At 34.5% G+C, this 14,276-nt stretch overlaps 2 protein-coding genes across 13 annotated transcripts; one reads left to right on the forward strand and one right to left on the reverse strand.

Moving 5' to 3' along the window:
* Window positions 1-239: 239 nt before the first annotated feature.
* On the reverse strand, window positions 240-5,157 carry LOC101220176 (replication protein A 32 kDa subunit A). Its single transcript, XM_004136269.3, has 10 exons — window positions 4,974-5,157; window positions 4,537-4,647; window positions 3,964-4,061; window positions 3,822-3,863; window positions 3,657-3,734; window positions 2,367-2,445; window positions 2,136-2,240; window positions 1,781-1,860; window positions 663-731; window positions 240-582 (listed from the first exon to the last, which is right to left on the reverse strand). The coding sequence occupies exons 1-10, from the start codon at window positions 5,046-5,048 to the stop codon at window positions 504-506; spliced, it is 816 nt and encodes a 271-aa protein (XP_004136317.1). The 5' UTR covers window positions 5,049-5,157; the 3' UTR covers window positions 240-503.
* Window positions 5,158-5,981: 824 nt separating this feature from the next.
* LOC101219939 (HBS1-like protein) lies at window positions 5,982-13,746 on the forward strand. 12 transcript variants are annotated; one of them, XM_011654213.2, is made up of 12 exons: window positions 5,982-6,528; window positions 6,640-6,743; window positions 7,085-7,249; window positions 7,588-7,809; window positions 8,130-8,207; window positions 9,483-10,000; window positions 10,116-10,226; window positions 10,583-11,070; window positions 12,450-12,618; window positions 12,807-13,046; window positions 13,148-13,282; window positions 13,360-13,746. In XM_011654213.2, exons 2-12 carry the CDS (start codon window positions 6,644-6,646, stop codon window positions 13,489-13,491), a joined length of 2,358 nt encoding a protein of 785 aa, XP_011652515.1. In that variant the 5' UTR covers window positions 5,982-6,528; window positions 6,640-6,643; the 3' UTR covers window positions 13,492-13,746. The 12 variants fall into 12 exon arrangements, with proteins under 12 accessions (XP_011652515.1, XP_011652516.1, XP_031738788.1 ...); XM_011654214.2 differs by having other exon boundaries at window positions 9,486-10,000; XM_031882928.1 differs by having other exon boundaries at window positions 9,525-10,000.
* The last annotated feature ends 530 nt before the right edge of the window (window positions 13,747-14,276 follow it).

A 14,276-nucleotide genomic window follows, 5' to 3' on the forward strand; every position in this document is an offset into this window, starting at 1 on the left:
ATGAAATATCAACTCCTAGAAGAAGAAAAAACTACTTTTTTTAAACTCTTTTGAATTATAATGCTGTATTTGTTTATTTGAAGGAAAAACCCCCCAATAATTCTTCCTAAAATTACCCTTTGCAAGGCTTAACCAAGAAAAGAAAAAAATGGACCAACAAGTCAAAAGAAAGTAGCTTTTCAATAAGAAATTATTGAAACTGAAAGGAAATAGATTTAATTTTTTTACCAAATGAGATCTTGATCAACAACTTATATCTTTTTATACAAAACGACTATCACCAAAGTTAAAGTTAAAATTGGAGTATCGTTTGGGATATGATTGGTGCTTTAAGGCTTAATCTAATATTAGAATTAGGAAAAAGAAGCTTCAAATACATATACATTGAACAAGGAAGTAAAAGAGATATGCTTCAATTCAAGCAAACAGTATATATATGTCTGTCTAAACCACACCTAAAGCAATAGCAACCAAAAGAAAAAACTATAAAGTCATGATTAATTCTATGCAGCAGACTTGAAATGAAACTCATCTATGGTGGAATATATCAAACCTTCATCTTCAAGAGACCTTATGGAATCCCTAAACCAAACCAAAAGTAAATATAAGTTAATTCGCATATTAACCACACAAGGGAGTTGGAAGGTATAGGGGAAACATACAGTATTTTCTCCATTGGAAGTTTCAGTTGTTGGGAAAGTTCATCTTTGTGTATTCCTCTTTCTTTTGCACTGAAAAGAAAGAAAAAGAATATTTAACTTCTCCAAGTAAAAGAAGCCGTTTTCCCCCTTGTACAGAATAAGTAGTTTATACATTAGTTTCATAGAACAATTTTTTAACTCTCTTGATCATTATACTAATTGTCAAATAAATAAAATAACTTCACTTAAGATGAACCAAATTATACGTACAAAAACCCTTAAGTCCAGGTACTCTAAGATATCCAAATTTAGTCTGTATATAGATAAATCTCAAATGTCATCTCAAAATTTTAGTCTTGTTTACTCTATTTAATTAACAAACTTCGATGAAAACTAACATCAAATACAAATAATTTAAGACATTGATAGTGCAAAAACTAAATACATTTGAAAGTAAAAGGGATTAAAATAAGTTCATAAACCAAAATCATATCATAACCTATATTTATCTTAAAAAAACTTAACAAATATCATACACTTTTTACTAGGTAACAAAACGAAGGATTCCATATAATCACTGTTCTATACTCTTTTTTTTATATCTATAACAAAACGAAGCAGATTGCATATAATCATTGTTCTATACTTTTTTTTTTATATCTATAAGTGTCCCAATCAGTTTACGTGCATCGAAACAATCCATCTGAAATTATTGTCCTATACTTGGGCAACAATAAATCTCAAGGGCAATACTAAATTTCTAATCTACAATAATTAGTTGGATTTTTTTTTAGTGGCCCACATGAAAATTGAAACGTGCAACCTAAAGTCATATCTTGTCCCCCCTTATTATTGAGCCAAGGGTCAACTCAGTGTGAGTGTCTATTGAACCAATAATCAGAAGTGACCTGACTAACAGTCAACCACCGACCTCACGTCTTGTTTTCTATTCACAGAAGTTAAAAAGTACCACGAATGACTCAAAATCACATCTGATGATAGAGCTCAATTATTTGTATGTAAAAACACCTTGTGTCCGGCAAGCTTAAGTCAGTTTCATATGGAAAAACGCACAGTAATTAGCCAACAAACAAAACAATCTGCAAAGGAAAATCAAACTTTGGTTTGGGACAACTTACACGCTGGAGGGCAGCTGCAGATAGTCAAGAACCAATTCATCACAGCTCTTTTTAACATCAACAGTGTGCTGCTCAGATGGCTGCAAAAAGAAATCAGATTTAAATTCCTATCAAGCAATCACAGATAAGATATAGATGCACAGTCATAACTGTTAAGGACAACCCTCCACACATCTCTACAATAATATGATATTGTTTACTTTAGATCCAACTCACATTACTTTACTTTTAGCTTCACTCGAAGGACATCAATATGATATATTATTCCTCACTTACATATTCTAAATCTTCTATTTACAGTCGAGTGGTATTTTTGTCACATTCTCAATAATTATCATGGTTAATTAAGACTTACTATTGCTGAAGAAGTTGTATGATATCCATTCGAGCCATTCTGCACTGGAGTCTTCACAATTGAATCTGAGGTTTGGAGCTGTGTTGATCCATTGCCTTTGAGATTCTAGCAGTTTAAGACAAATGAATTGAGAATTATGATATTTGTTAATAATTAATTCCGTTAGACTATAGAAAAAACAATGTTACAAGTTCGAAGCACAATTACCAAGTCAGCTCCAGGAACTAGTACCTGTAACTTGGAGTTCCGCAAGTGGTCGTGTATGCATTCAATAAAGTGGAAGGTAATTTCATCAAAGTTCGTAACAGGCCTGGCAAAGCATAACCAAATTCAATCATTGTGTCAGTTGATCAAATATACAACAGGGACAGATTATTTGGCATTAGACGGTTTCCAATACACAAATAATTACAAAAAAATCAATCCTTTGGACTGTAGTTTCAAGCAGAAGTTTTAGGCAATTACATATTAACAAAGAGAGACTATATAGCATTAACAAGACATTTGTTTCCCAGAGGTTTGCTTGTTCATATTTTACTAATTGGGGAAATCCAGAAAGGAAATCAGCAACTGTAAATTTTAAGGGAGAACATAACATTTCTTAAACCAACACTGGCGAAAATTTGCTAAATCCCATATGTAAATGTCATCATTCAAAGCATGTAATCTAGAAATAGTTTAAACAATTTAGCCACTAATAATTGATTTTAAGTCGAGGGTTGATATGGAATTGATCTAATTCCACTACTATGTCAAAACTAACAAATGACACGTCTCATAGTGCCCATGCACTGGCAACGTGAGAAGTTAATACTATTCTCAAAATTTCTTAAATTCATTGAGAAAGAAGTTTAAGAATTTAAAATATTAACTTTCAAAGCATAAAATATTTCTCTGCACCTGACACATCCCCGAGACCTTCAACAAAGTAGAGATCATAATGTAAACATTTCAAAAACAAATTTTGTTATCCTGATATGCTTAGTTTGAAAGTTTACGAGCACTATGATTAGAAACAAATATAATGGTCACCTTCACTTGTTTGTAAAATGTGAATAAAACCGGTCTTTCGGCACCAACACTACCCATTTCTTCTATTGGACCTTAATTCCTTCGTACCAATACCGAGTACCTCTCTCCGTGACAATCACACAGAACTCAAGGGTACTGTAACATATCCTGGTTGTTCTACTTACAAAACCAGTAGACTATATTTGCTGCAATAGATCTAAGAACTGAGAATTGGCACAATAGAACGGATTCCATTCAATCCTATACAAGCAAGGTTGTAGTTGTATATTTGATGGTTTTACTACAACAATGAATTAGAACATATATGGCATCTTTCCAGAACGGTGCTTAGCTAACATTGACCTACTTCAACTTACTTGATGTGTAAATCCTAAAATTTCAACATGCAATAAAACACCGAGCAGAATGATAACCTTATGTGTAAAACATTTAACTTCAAAAGAGATCCCAAAGGCTTGTAATAGATTGAAGACAATCATAGTACCATACCTTACGGAGAATGCAAATATTTGCTTATTGCTTTGGAACATTTTCAAATGCCCATTCACCCGAACGTACATTCCATCTCTGTGCCATGAAAAATCAAACTACATGAGGATCAAGACCACTAAAGTATTTTTCATCACAAGAGAATCAAACTAGATAAGAACTTACTGTATTTCCTCCATTTGGTTGGTGTCAAAAGTGTCGTTTACCCTGAATAAAATTTGACACACGTTCTTCAATAAAACGGAACAGATACAACGCTAGAATGAAGATTAAAAGGTTTAGGAAGATTGCAATTGCAACAGTATACCATCTTTTGCAACCAATTGTTCCTGTTCCATCATCTACCGTGAATGTGATATCCGTATTCCTTTCAGCTTTCTCAGAGACCTTCCCAACGATTGTAACCTTTTCCCAATAACTAAAATGTCAGTACTTATAACAAAAGAGAATTTACAAGTACAGTATGAGAAACTCGAACTTAAAAACTAGATAGAAATACACAGGCTGATGATCAAATCTGGAGGAGCCAATCATGAATATGTACACCAACATGGCCTTTTAAGAAACGATGCTTGTCACGAGGGGAAAAGTTACATGTTGATTATACAAGTTTGCTGTAGAAAATTTCTATGATTTGACAACTGTTTATTTCAATTAACATTTATATGATGTAAAAAAACTGAAATCCATAACCTTCCCTGCGCATTGCAGAATTCAACACTCTGCTAACGTAATGTCCATGCTTCTTAAGGTTGAAGGGATAAAGAATCTAAGAATAACTAAACCACCCAAAAATATTAACATAAGACCCTCTACATCGTTTTCTTGTCGTCTTTTTTAAATAATACATAACAGTTGGAAAGAAGACAAGAAAATATACATTTGTAATATCAACCCCATTGATTACAAAGTTGGCCTTCTCTTCACCAGAATGTGAAGCTTCGCTGATCTGTTTCACAGTTACCGGAATCAAGCCCGGGGATTCTCGACTCTGCATGGAATAATTAAAAAGATATGAAGAAAATGTAACAAACATCCGACAATTAGCATTTTATTCACGATTCTCTCAAGATTAATCCGACATAAATAAAATGAATTCAAACCCCATTTCTTGAAATTTCAACACCGTTCCGATCATCGTTCCGGTGAACTAAAAACGATTTAGGTTTACGCTTTCAGTTTTGCTCTCGCTGGATTCTAGCCATCCAACGACTTTATAAGGAGTATCGGTTCCTTAAACCCCAATTCTATTCATTAATTAAAAAAAAAAATCTCTCTGGATCAAGCAGAAATTTAGAAGTTGAAGCAGCGACTTACCTTCGCTGAAGAGGAGTCATTGGTCTGAGAAGACGTAAATCCGCTGGCGGAATCAAACTGGGTACTGGAGAACATTCTTCAAAACTCTGTGAGTAATAACGCGATGAACAATCAGCAATGGAGAAATGGAAGAGAATTGGGGAGCAAATATGAACATATGGAAGTAGAAGCTTTTCGTTTTCCCGCCATTGATGCTCTAATTTCCCGCGAAAACTTGTTAGCTGCAAAGCCCACAAAGCCCATTCTCTCGTTCACATTCTCTTCGTGTAAATTTATGGGCTGAGCCTCTTTCATTGGTCCATCAAATATGCCAACACTATCTTAAAGAAATATTTAGGTGAAACAACTAGATTAGGTATGATATTTTATAAATGACCTAATTTTTCAATAATTATCTAAACTAAAAAATCGTTCTATTTTTTTTTTTTGACAATTTTAACCTTCTATTAATTATTTAAAAATAAATTATATCAGTAAACACTAATTTTTTTTAATATTTTAAAAAATGTTAGATAATTTTTTACTTAATTATCAACCATCTAATTTATTATATTAATGGTAACTTTCTTAATTATATTTATTTATTTATTAGTGTAATATTAATAAAAAAACTACACGTCAGAGGACAAAAATGAGAAGAAGAATGAACTAAAAAGAAATACCAATTAATTCAAAATCGTGAGAGTGTAGAGCAACATGATGGAATGAAAAAACAATTTTAATTTAGGATTTAAATTGAAAATGATTATTACTAAACATATATAATTTATATCATATTATCACAAACAACTAATAAGTATTACATAAATAAATATAAACTAATATAAACTAATAATTAAATAAGTTACAGATATATAAATTAGGTGGTTTATAATTAAAGATTTGATGTAATATTAAAAAGTTATTTAAGATATTTGAGTATTTTGTGTAAATATTTGAAATATATATTAATTCGAGTGAATTGGATTGAATTAAATCTAAGTTTTCAATTCTATATAAAATGGTTTGGGTAGACTCACGTTACCGCTACCTCCAAGCTTTTACCTTTCCGCATCGGAAGTAAAGGAGTAGAACTACAGAAGAAGACGAACCTGAAATTTTGAAGCTCGACCTCATATACGTACCGATACACGGAGCTTCTTCCATTGCTTCTCGACTCCGATAAACCCTAATTTCCAAGGCGTTACCTTTTTTTTTTTTTTGTTTCTGATTGTTTCTCAAGAATGTCGGGAAGTGGAAACACGCGATTCCTTTTTCGTTGCATCTAATTTCGTCGGAAGAATAGATTCTACACATTTCACAAGGTGAACTTGGAAACATTCCCGATTCGGCTGCTTACAACTTATTGGTACTGGATTTAGCTTTGGTGAGGTGAAAAATGGGGGAAAAATGTATGTGCAGCTTATGATTAGAGTTAGAAACGGAGTTTCATACACTTGGTTGATTGCTTGAAGTTGCTAAGGCGGTGATCATTGTCTAATTCGCAATCTGCAGAAGATTTTTTTTAATGATGAAGTAGTTATATTATCAATTCAGATAGAATCGTGTAATCAAGGTAGTCTAGATTTTGTCCAACGTTGAAATTTCAGGATTGGATTGAATGATTAAGGAACAAATTAAAAACTTTCGGTAGCTCTGACATTTATCTGTTTTCCTTTCTTGCTAGAACAATGCCTCGCAAGGTGAGCCACGGGTTAGATTACGATGATGATTACGACGACTACGACGATTACGATTATTATGATAACGATTTCGACGTAGAAGAAAAAGGCAAGAAAGTTCTCTCTCTGATAACATTTAAATTCGTTATCTTCCACAATTTCTCGAACTTTACCTTGAATTTAGATATTTGAAGTAATAATATAGACTAAATTACCTGTGGAGCATTGCCATCATGTAATCAATTAAAAGGGAAGGTGGAAAGATGATTGGCGGGTTCTTATTTGGTTAATCAGTTTAAACTACTGCCCTGATATTTGGACGGGCTATAGCATGCATAGCGAGCTATTAGTTTGGTGTAGACCGGTGCTGGTTCTGTTTTGAATAATCTGTTTCCTTGACGGTATTCTGTTGCTCTTCTTTCATACCAAATATTTGGGTTTTGTTTACAGCAACAGAAAAAATACCTGTGACTAAGGAAGAACCAAAAGGGCATAAGCTTTGGCGATGCTCGATTTGCACTTACGACAACGAAGACAGTTTTTCTGTCTGTGATATATGTGGGGTTCTGCGCATCCCTCTGGACAACAACAGAAATACTCAAGATGATAGAACAGGTACTTCATCATATCTTTTTGACGCGATTTTGTTCACTGATTAGAGGAAGAGAAGTGCTGTATGAACATATTACACTACTTTAGTTATGGAGTGCTTTATGGCTAATTCGCTCGTGAGTCTCTCTTCTTTTATTGTTGTTCTCTATTTTATTTTATTTCCATTCAGTAATACACTGGTCAGAAGTTAGATTTATCGCATTAGGTAAAGGAGTTTACATTTGGTTTAATGTAGCTCCAAGAGAACTTCACTGTTTTTCTAAAACTTTCTTTTTTGGATGGTTTCAAACTTCCCTTGTCTAGCTCATTCCTCTTTCATAGATTAGATCTCTTTCATGCAGTTGAAAACATCTGCAAAGACTCTGGAGTATCAAAAATGGCCAAGTCTCTCTTTGCATCGTTGCCAAATCAGATACCCAAAAGGGCTGTAAAATTGCAAGAACAGGATGATAAAATTGTGGAGGAAAGAGAAGAGAACATCCACAAGATTGGAAATATCCAGGGCCATTTGCATGAATTCCATAATGCTTTTAGTACCTGTAGTCATTTCCATACTAACATAGGTTTGTACTTACCAATTTTCTCAGAAGACGTGGATTCACAAATTTAGAGCAATTTATTTTGTGGTCTGCTTCCTCAATACCTAGAGCCAGAATGACATTGTTAATATCTTCTATTAAGCAATAACGAAATCTAAATCGATACTTTTGCTCCCCCAAGATATCCATAAATGATTGCAACTTACTTTTGAATTTTGATCTACAAATAATCAGTATAAAATATCTTCAAATAATTACTCAAAGATTATCTTTTATTTTCTAAACAACATCTTGAGTTCATCATGGCATTAGATTTCTAACGTCACTCATTTGGAATGATACAGTCCCTTTCAAGTTTGATATTCCATCCCCAGATGATGTGGTTTCTAATGGATTGCGTTCCTCCAAAGTTGGTTTAAAAGGTATATTTTTTGGTGGCTGAAGATTTCGTTGTTGCTTTAGTATCAGTTGCGAAGCAAAATTTGAATTTTCTATTTAACCGAGAGGAAGCAACAAAAGATGGATCTACACATTTAGAAAATTTGATGTTTGTGCATGGCTGAAAGCATCTCATTGATACGGGAACCTAGTTACTTTGTAGAAAATCAAGGATAGCTAGAATCTATTGGGTTTAAGGTATCTTTTTCTCAATGTGCAGGCTCATAAAAATTGGGTGTCAGGGAAGTGAGTGATAGTTTTAGACCCATGCTAGCACTGCACGGGGTGGGGGTTTACCTGCTTATATGTCAATTTTTTTTTTGTTATTGTGTCTTTATCCCACATTTCATTCACAAGGGTATACCTGTACTTTCTGTGGTTCTTTTATGTAGTAGATCAAAGCCTATTACTGTGTTCAAAAGATTTGATCCTTTACTGTAAAGCTAGTCATAAGGTCCTTTTCCTGCAGTAGTCTTCTTGAATGACTAGGACAAATTTACCTCAGTGTTTGAAGATCTGTAATAGTTAGCTCGTCTTCTGTCATTATCTTATTTTCGAGCTACTGGATGCTATCTCCAAAGCAATTCTTATTAGGGTCTCTTAAATGATCGACTACTCCCTTTTGCCTTTCAAGTTGTTATGTGCTGATGTCTTTCTGGATTACTTTCAATTTCAACGTCGGTTCATTCATATACAAGTTTTTTAACTCTGAAGACACATCTAAAGCTCTCCATCAGAATGATGGTTTGTTACATTTTATGGCTTTTGGCACCAAATTAAAAATAATTACTATTACTCTAGAATGATGAATCTAAATTATTTATGGTTTAACTTATTATGGAGATGATGGAACCAAAGTAGCATTTTGGAAAGTATAAGAATTACTGTAGAAGGTTGACGGTTTTTCTTTATGTTTGTTAGCTCTTTGTTTCATCTCCATTGCTTAATTATCACAATATACGTACAGTCTGATATCCGATGTACCACAACATTTTGACATCGTTTGTTACTCATTGGTTGGTATTAGGATTACAGTGGTAAAATTAGGCTCCAAAACGTGTCATCTAGTGGTTGGTTTTGACTGTCAACTTGAACTTAGTTTCAGTTAGAAGTATGAATTTTTATGTTCCAATGTTTCTATTTCCATGGTTGGTTATTCAGTCTTCTTGAGTCTCAATTAAGTAATAGATATCTTTGTATTTCTACTCCTTGCTATCTGAATGAAGTTTGCCTTTTTTTGTTGATTCACCATTTTATAGCAGCCAACCACAACGACTTCAACTCTTTAATATTTTCTTCAGACACCACTAAGATATCTGCAAACAATGCAGCATTGACTTCAAAAAGTGCACATAGCGCGTCTACTTTATCGCAAATGAGTAAATCAGGCAATATAGGAGATAAACAGTTGAATACCAAAGGTTCAGCCAACTCAGGGATCTCAATTGGAAAAAAAACAATGGTTATTGAAGAACTCAATACATCAATTAGTGTAACAAAAAATTTACAATCACGTGATAACCGGTCATCAGGCACTTCCTCATCAAAGTCAGCAGGCAAATTTGACAGCATGGATGAGAGCAGCAACCCTTCTGTGGACTGGGAAAGGTCCCAAAGTCTTGCCGGTGGTTTGAACAACATGGTCCTAAATGTTAAATCTGCCTATGCAAATTATATTAGTGGGATTGGGAAAACATCAAATCCGCAGTATAAGCATGATAAGTGGATGCTACCTGATAAGGCTGTAGATACGCTGACTCAGCTGAATCTTGCCATAGTAAGTCTTCGTATAACCACGAACAGTCTCATGAATTATTCTGAGGCTTCTTTTTAAGTCCTTATATCAATTTATAGAAAGGTACATAAATAATAGTTTATTCAACATTTTGCAGGTTGGTCATGTTGATTCTGGAAAATCTACACTCTCAGGAAGATTGCTGCACCTATTGGGACGTGTATCCCAAAAAGAAATGCACAAATATGAAAAAGAGGCAAAATCAATGGTAAATTAATTTTTGTGCATTTTTCATTCATCTTTTTTTACGGCCACCAAAATAGATGTAATATTCATCTCCATGTCTATATAGCATCTCCTTAATCGTACGCATCAGCTACACATGATTAAAATTAATATAACAAGCTACATAATCTAATAGCATATCAAGTACAGCTACAAACTTCCATTTGAAACTTCACACAATATGTACGAATTCTCGTGCTGTCACTCTTCAGTTTGTTAGATATGGTCATCAAGGACAGTTCCATTCGCTGAAAAAAAGAAAATTTATGAATCCTGCAAACTTGCGCATTTTTCATTCATCTTGTACTTAATTACTGCTAATTTGTATTTTTTTCTCAGGGCAAGGGCTCCTTTGCTTATGCCTGGGCACTGGATGAGAGTGCAGAGGAAAGGGAGAGAGGAATAACTATGACTGTTGGTGTTGCTTTTTTTGATTCCAAAAGATATCATATTGTTGTGCTTGATTCCCCTGGCCATAAAGATTTTGTTCCAAACTTGATATCTGGGGCCACACAAGCTGATGCTGCAGTTCTTGTTATCGATGCATCTGTTGGTGCATTTGAGGCTGGTATGGACAGTTCAAAGGGGCAAACAAGGGAACATGTGCAATTAATCAGGAGCTTTGGTGTAGATCAGATTATCGTTGCAGTTAACAAAATGGATGTGGTGGAGTATTCCAAAGATCGATATGAGTTTATTAAGCTGCAACTGGGAACCTTTATTCGTTCATGTGGTTATAAAGATTCATCATTGTCTTGGATTCCATTGAGTGCCATGGCAAATCAGAATCTGGTGACTGCCCCTTCTGATGTACATTTTTTATCCTGGTGAGTGTCAGATGCATTCCTTCCTTTCAAACATTTGAAGCAAGATTTATTGAATGAGGAATATGATGTTTTATCATTTATGCACCATGCTTTTCTTGAAAGACTTTCTTCCATGTCCTTTTGGTATGAATAAATGGGGTTGCCTTTTCTTACTCCCTTCAATCTGGTCTGGTGGAATATTATTTCTCTTGTAGCAATATTTTAGACTCTAAGTGCTTAAAACATATACGTGCTGGGGTAAAAAGGGAAAAGAGGTTGAGAAGCGGTAAGAGTAAGCATCGTATCTACGGACTGTTAAGGGAATGTTTTATGGGGAGGGAAAGTGACAGGGACCTCTTTTTGTCTAAGAATTGGCTCACACTCAAGTGGAGGAGAACCAGCTCTCTCCAGGTGATCCGTAGTGTCTTCTTGCTTTTTTGTTAATCTCTTATCCCCGTTCTTGTTTGAGACTCTCTGTTTGTAATCATTGTTTACATCAACATATCGCTTTTATTGGTGGTCTGTTTGGCCCATTTCGTGCACGGATTTGGTTTGTTTATGTTTATTGTGCAGGAACTTTTTAGGATTGGGAAACCTAACACATTATTTGTGGTGGCCTCCTACAAAAAAAGAAATATTATCTTTTGTTGGACTGTATATGGATATATGATGTTGACTAAACATCTAAGGCTGCAATTAGATAGTTAAAAGTAGGGGGATTAGAGCTCTTATCTTTTCCACTCCCTCTAGAAAAGAAATAACACGATCTCATCTTTGTTTCATATTGGCAACAAAGTTCTCAAGTTTGAGACTAAAAGCGTTTCAGATATCTCTTGCGGCAAGTGATGTCCTGTCTGTTTCAAAATCTTCAGTGATTCTATCAAGTATCAACTTTAGCTAGAGTTGGTGGCTTGAAAGCTTTACCTTTTGGTAAGAGGAAATCCTCAAGGCAGTGAAGGAGATTGGTAGTTTAAAATCTCTTGGCCCCTACCCCCTGTTAACATATAGTAGTGGGGGTGCTTTCTTTAAGAAGGTTGAAACTTCTTAAAATATGGCTTGCCGAACCGGTTTTGACTGTTTATCGGTCATTAATGTTATTTCTATAGTCAAATTAAAAGATGAAAAAGGAGGGAAGACAGAAAAAACTCGGTTAGGTTTTGGGTGTAAACTACTATGTTTGATAGAGAGATTTTGCCAAAAGAATGACGTGAGACCTAACTCTATTGTAATGGTATTACTTGGAAATGGTGTTTTGTTATGGTATTTGTAATCACTGCAGTCACTATTCACTACTATTGACACATACTTGGTAGGTCAGTTTGTTGGTTCGAATTTGCATCCCTACTTGTTCCGATGTCTTTGCTTGTCCTATGATTTCACAAACAGTAATATGTATGCAGGTACCGTGGACCTAATCTTTTGGAGGCAATAGATTCTCTTCAACCACCCACTCGAGAATTCTCTAAGCCACTGCTTATGCCGATATGCGACGTTGTTAGATCACTTTCACTAGGACAAGTGTCTGCCTGTGGAAAATTGGAAGCTGGAGCTCTCCAGTCTGGATCTAAGGTACATGCTCTGCTTCTAAGCTGAGTTTATATGGTTTTGTTTCTGGAGACTACAAATTTAAAAAATGAAAATTTTCCAGTTGTTTCTTTCATGGTCTAAAGTTGGGTCCTCTATGCGATTTCATGAAAACATTTTTGAACCTTCTAAAGTTAAAATGTCATGTTTGTCTGTTTCTTGGTGTTCTGTAGGTTCTAATCATGCCATCTGGAGATAAAGCAACCGTGCGAACTTTGGAACGCAATTCTCAGGCTTGCAAAATCGCAAGAGCGGGGGACAACGTGACTGTTACTCTACAAGGAGTTGAACCAAGTAGCGTGATGTCTGGGGGTGTCCTATGCCATCCTGATTTCCCGGTCGCTGCTGCAAAACATTTGGAATTGAAGATTCTCACCTTGGAATATGCAACACCGATATTAATAGGATCTCAGGTGCACATCATTCTGCCTGCGCCATTCGATTCTTTTTCGATCGTGATTTATTTGTCCCTTTCAATTATTAGGGTGTTAATCCCATTTCTCAAAATGAACAGTTGGAAATTCATATACACCATGTGAAGGAGGCTGCTAGAGTTGCAAGAATAGTCTCATTGCTCGATTCAAAGACGGGGAAGGTCACGAAGAAGGCACCACGCTGTCTCAGTGCTAAACAAAGCGCAGTGATTGAGGTGAAAACCAAGTTTACAAACACATCCTATTTCAATCAATTTTCAGGTTGACCATATTCTATTTTCTTCATCATTAGGTTGTTTTACAAAGCCCTGTTTGCGTCGAAGCATTCTCAACTAGTCGAGCACTTGGTCGGGTATTTCTGAGAACGATGGGAAGAACCATAGCCGTCGGCATTGTGACCCAACTAATCGGAGGCTCTCAATAATGTAACACAACACAAACATCATAGGGTTGTATTTGAAGTGAAAACAAAATCGTTGGCGTAACTTTAGATAAGAGCTTTATATTATTTAGAGTGAATTTGGAGTAGTGGAAGTTAGAGCTTTGAATAAATGTAATTTCTGAGGGAATATAGGTTATATGTAATATCAAATTTATTGATTCTTTTCTTGCAGTGTTTTAGAATTTGTTTTTTAAAACAGCGTTTTGATGCACTTCTAAATTGTTTTAGGATTGTGAAGTGTAGTTATTGTATCAATTTTGTAATCACTAATTCATCTTTTCTTGACAAAGATGGACAGTACAACCAAATGAGTTTTGTTTCAAAGTAAATGGAAAAAATAATTGAAAAATCATGGATATAACGTAACGAAAAATAATTTGTAAATATGATATAATTTAGATATAATTTTCAAACTCTTAACATTTCATATTAGATTTTTAGATTTTGTTTCTGAACCTACAATTATAATCTTACATATGTACAGGTTTGGAGAGTTTTTTAATCTGATTTTAGAGCTGTTAGTTGTTATTCAATATAACTACAAAATTAATCAAGTTTGAATCTCATCTGATGATATTATCAATTAACTCTTGAAATATGAAGCAAAATGTCCTGAGGATTCCAAAATTCAAAGATTTCTTATAAAGTTACTATATTGTATAGGTTTTATATTGATTTTTTGAAAATCAAAATCGTGTTAACCGATAGAAAAGAAAGTTACATTATCAAGGTGATAATTGTCGAAGGCCTGTTGGTGGTATACACAT

The sequence above is a fragment of the Cucumis sativus genome, chromosome 3 (assembly GCF_000004075.3).
Source record: "Cucumis sativus cultivar 9930 chromosome 3, Cucumber_9930_V3, whole genome shotgun sequence".
In the NCBI taxonomy this organism is placed as follows: Eukaryota; Viridiplantae; Streptophyta; class Magnoliopsida; order Cucurbitales; family Cucurbitaceae; genus Cucumis; species Cucumis sativus.

What these genes read in the sequence shown, in the direction of transcription:
- LOC101220176 (XM_004136269.3), bottom strand. Translation starts at nt 5,048, where the DNA reads ATGTTCTCCAGTACCCAGTTTGATTCCGCCAGCGGATTTACGTCTTCT. An exon ending in AACCAAATGGAGGAAATACA is followed by an intron (nt 3,735 to 3,821) that starts GTAAGTTCTTAT and finishes TTCATGGCACAG; the next exon opens with AGATGGAATGTACGTTCGGG. An exon ending in ATATTTGCATTCTCCGTAAG is followed by an intron (nt 2,446 to 3,656) that starts GTATGGTACTAT and finishes ATGCTTTGCCAG; the next exon opens with GCCTGTTACGAACTTTGATG.
- LOC101219939 (XM_011654213.2), top strand. Translation starts at nt 6,644, where the DNA reads ATGCCTCGCAAGGTGAGCCACGGGTTAGATTACGATGATGATTACGAC. An exon ending in CTCAGCTGAATCTTGCCATA is followed by an intron (nt 10,001 to 10,115) that starts GTAAGTCTTCGT and finishes AACATTTTGCAG; the next exon opens with GTTGGTCATGTTGATTCTGG. An exon ending in CGATATTAATAGGATCTCAG is followed by an intron (nt 13,047 to 13,147) that starts GTGCACATCATT and finishes CAAAATGAACAG; the next exon opens with TTGGAAATTCATATACACCA.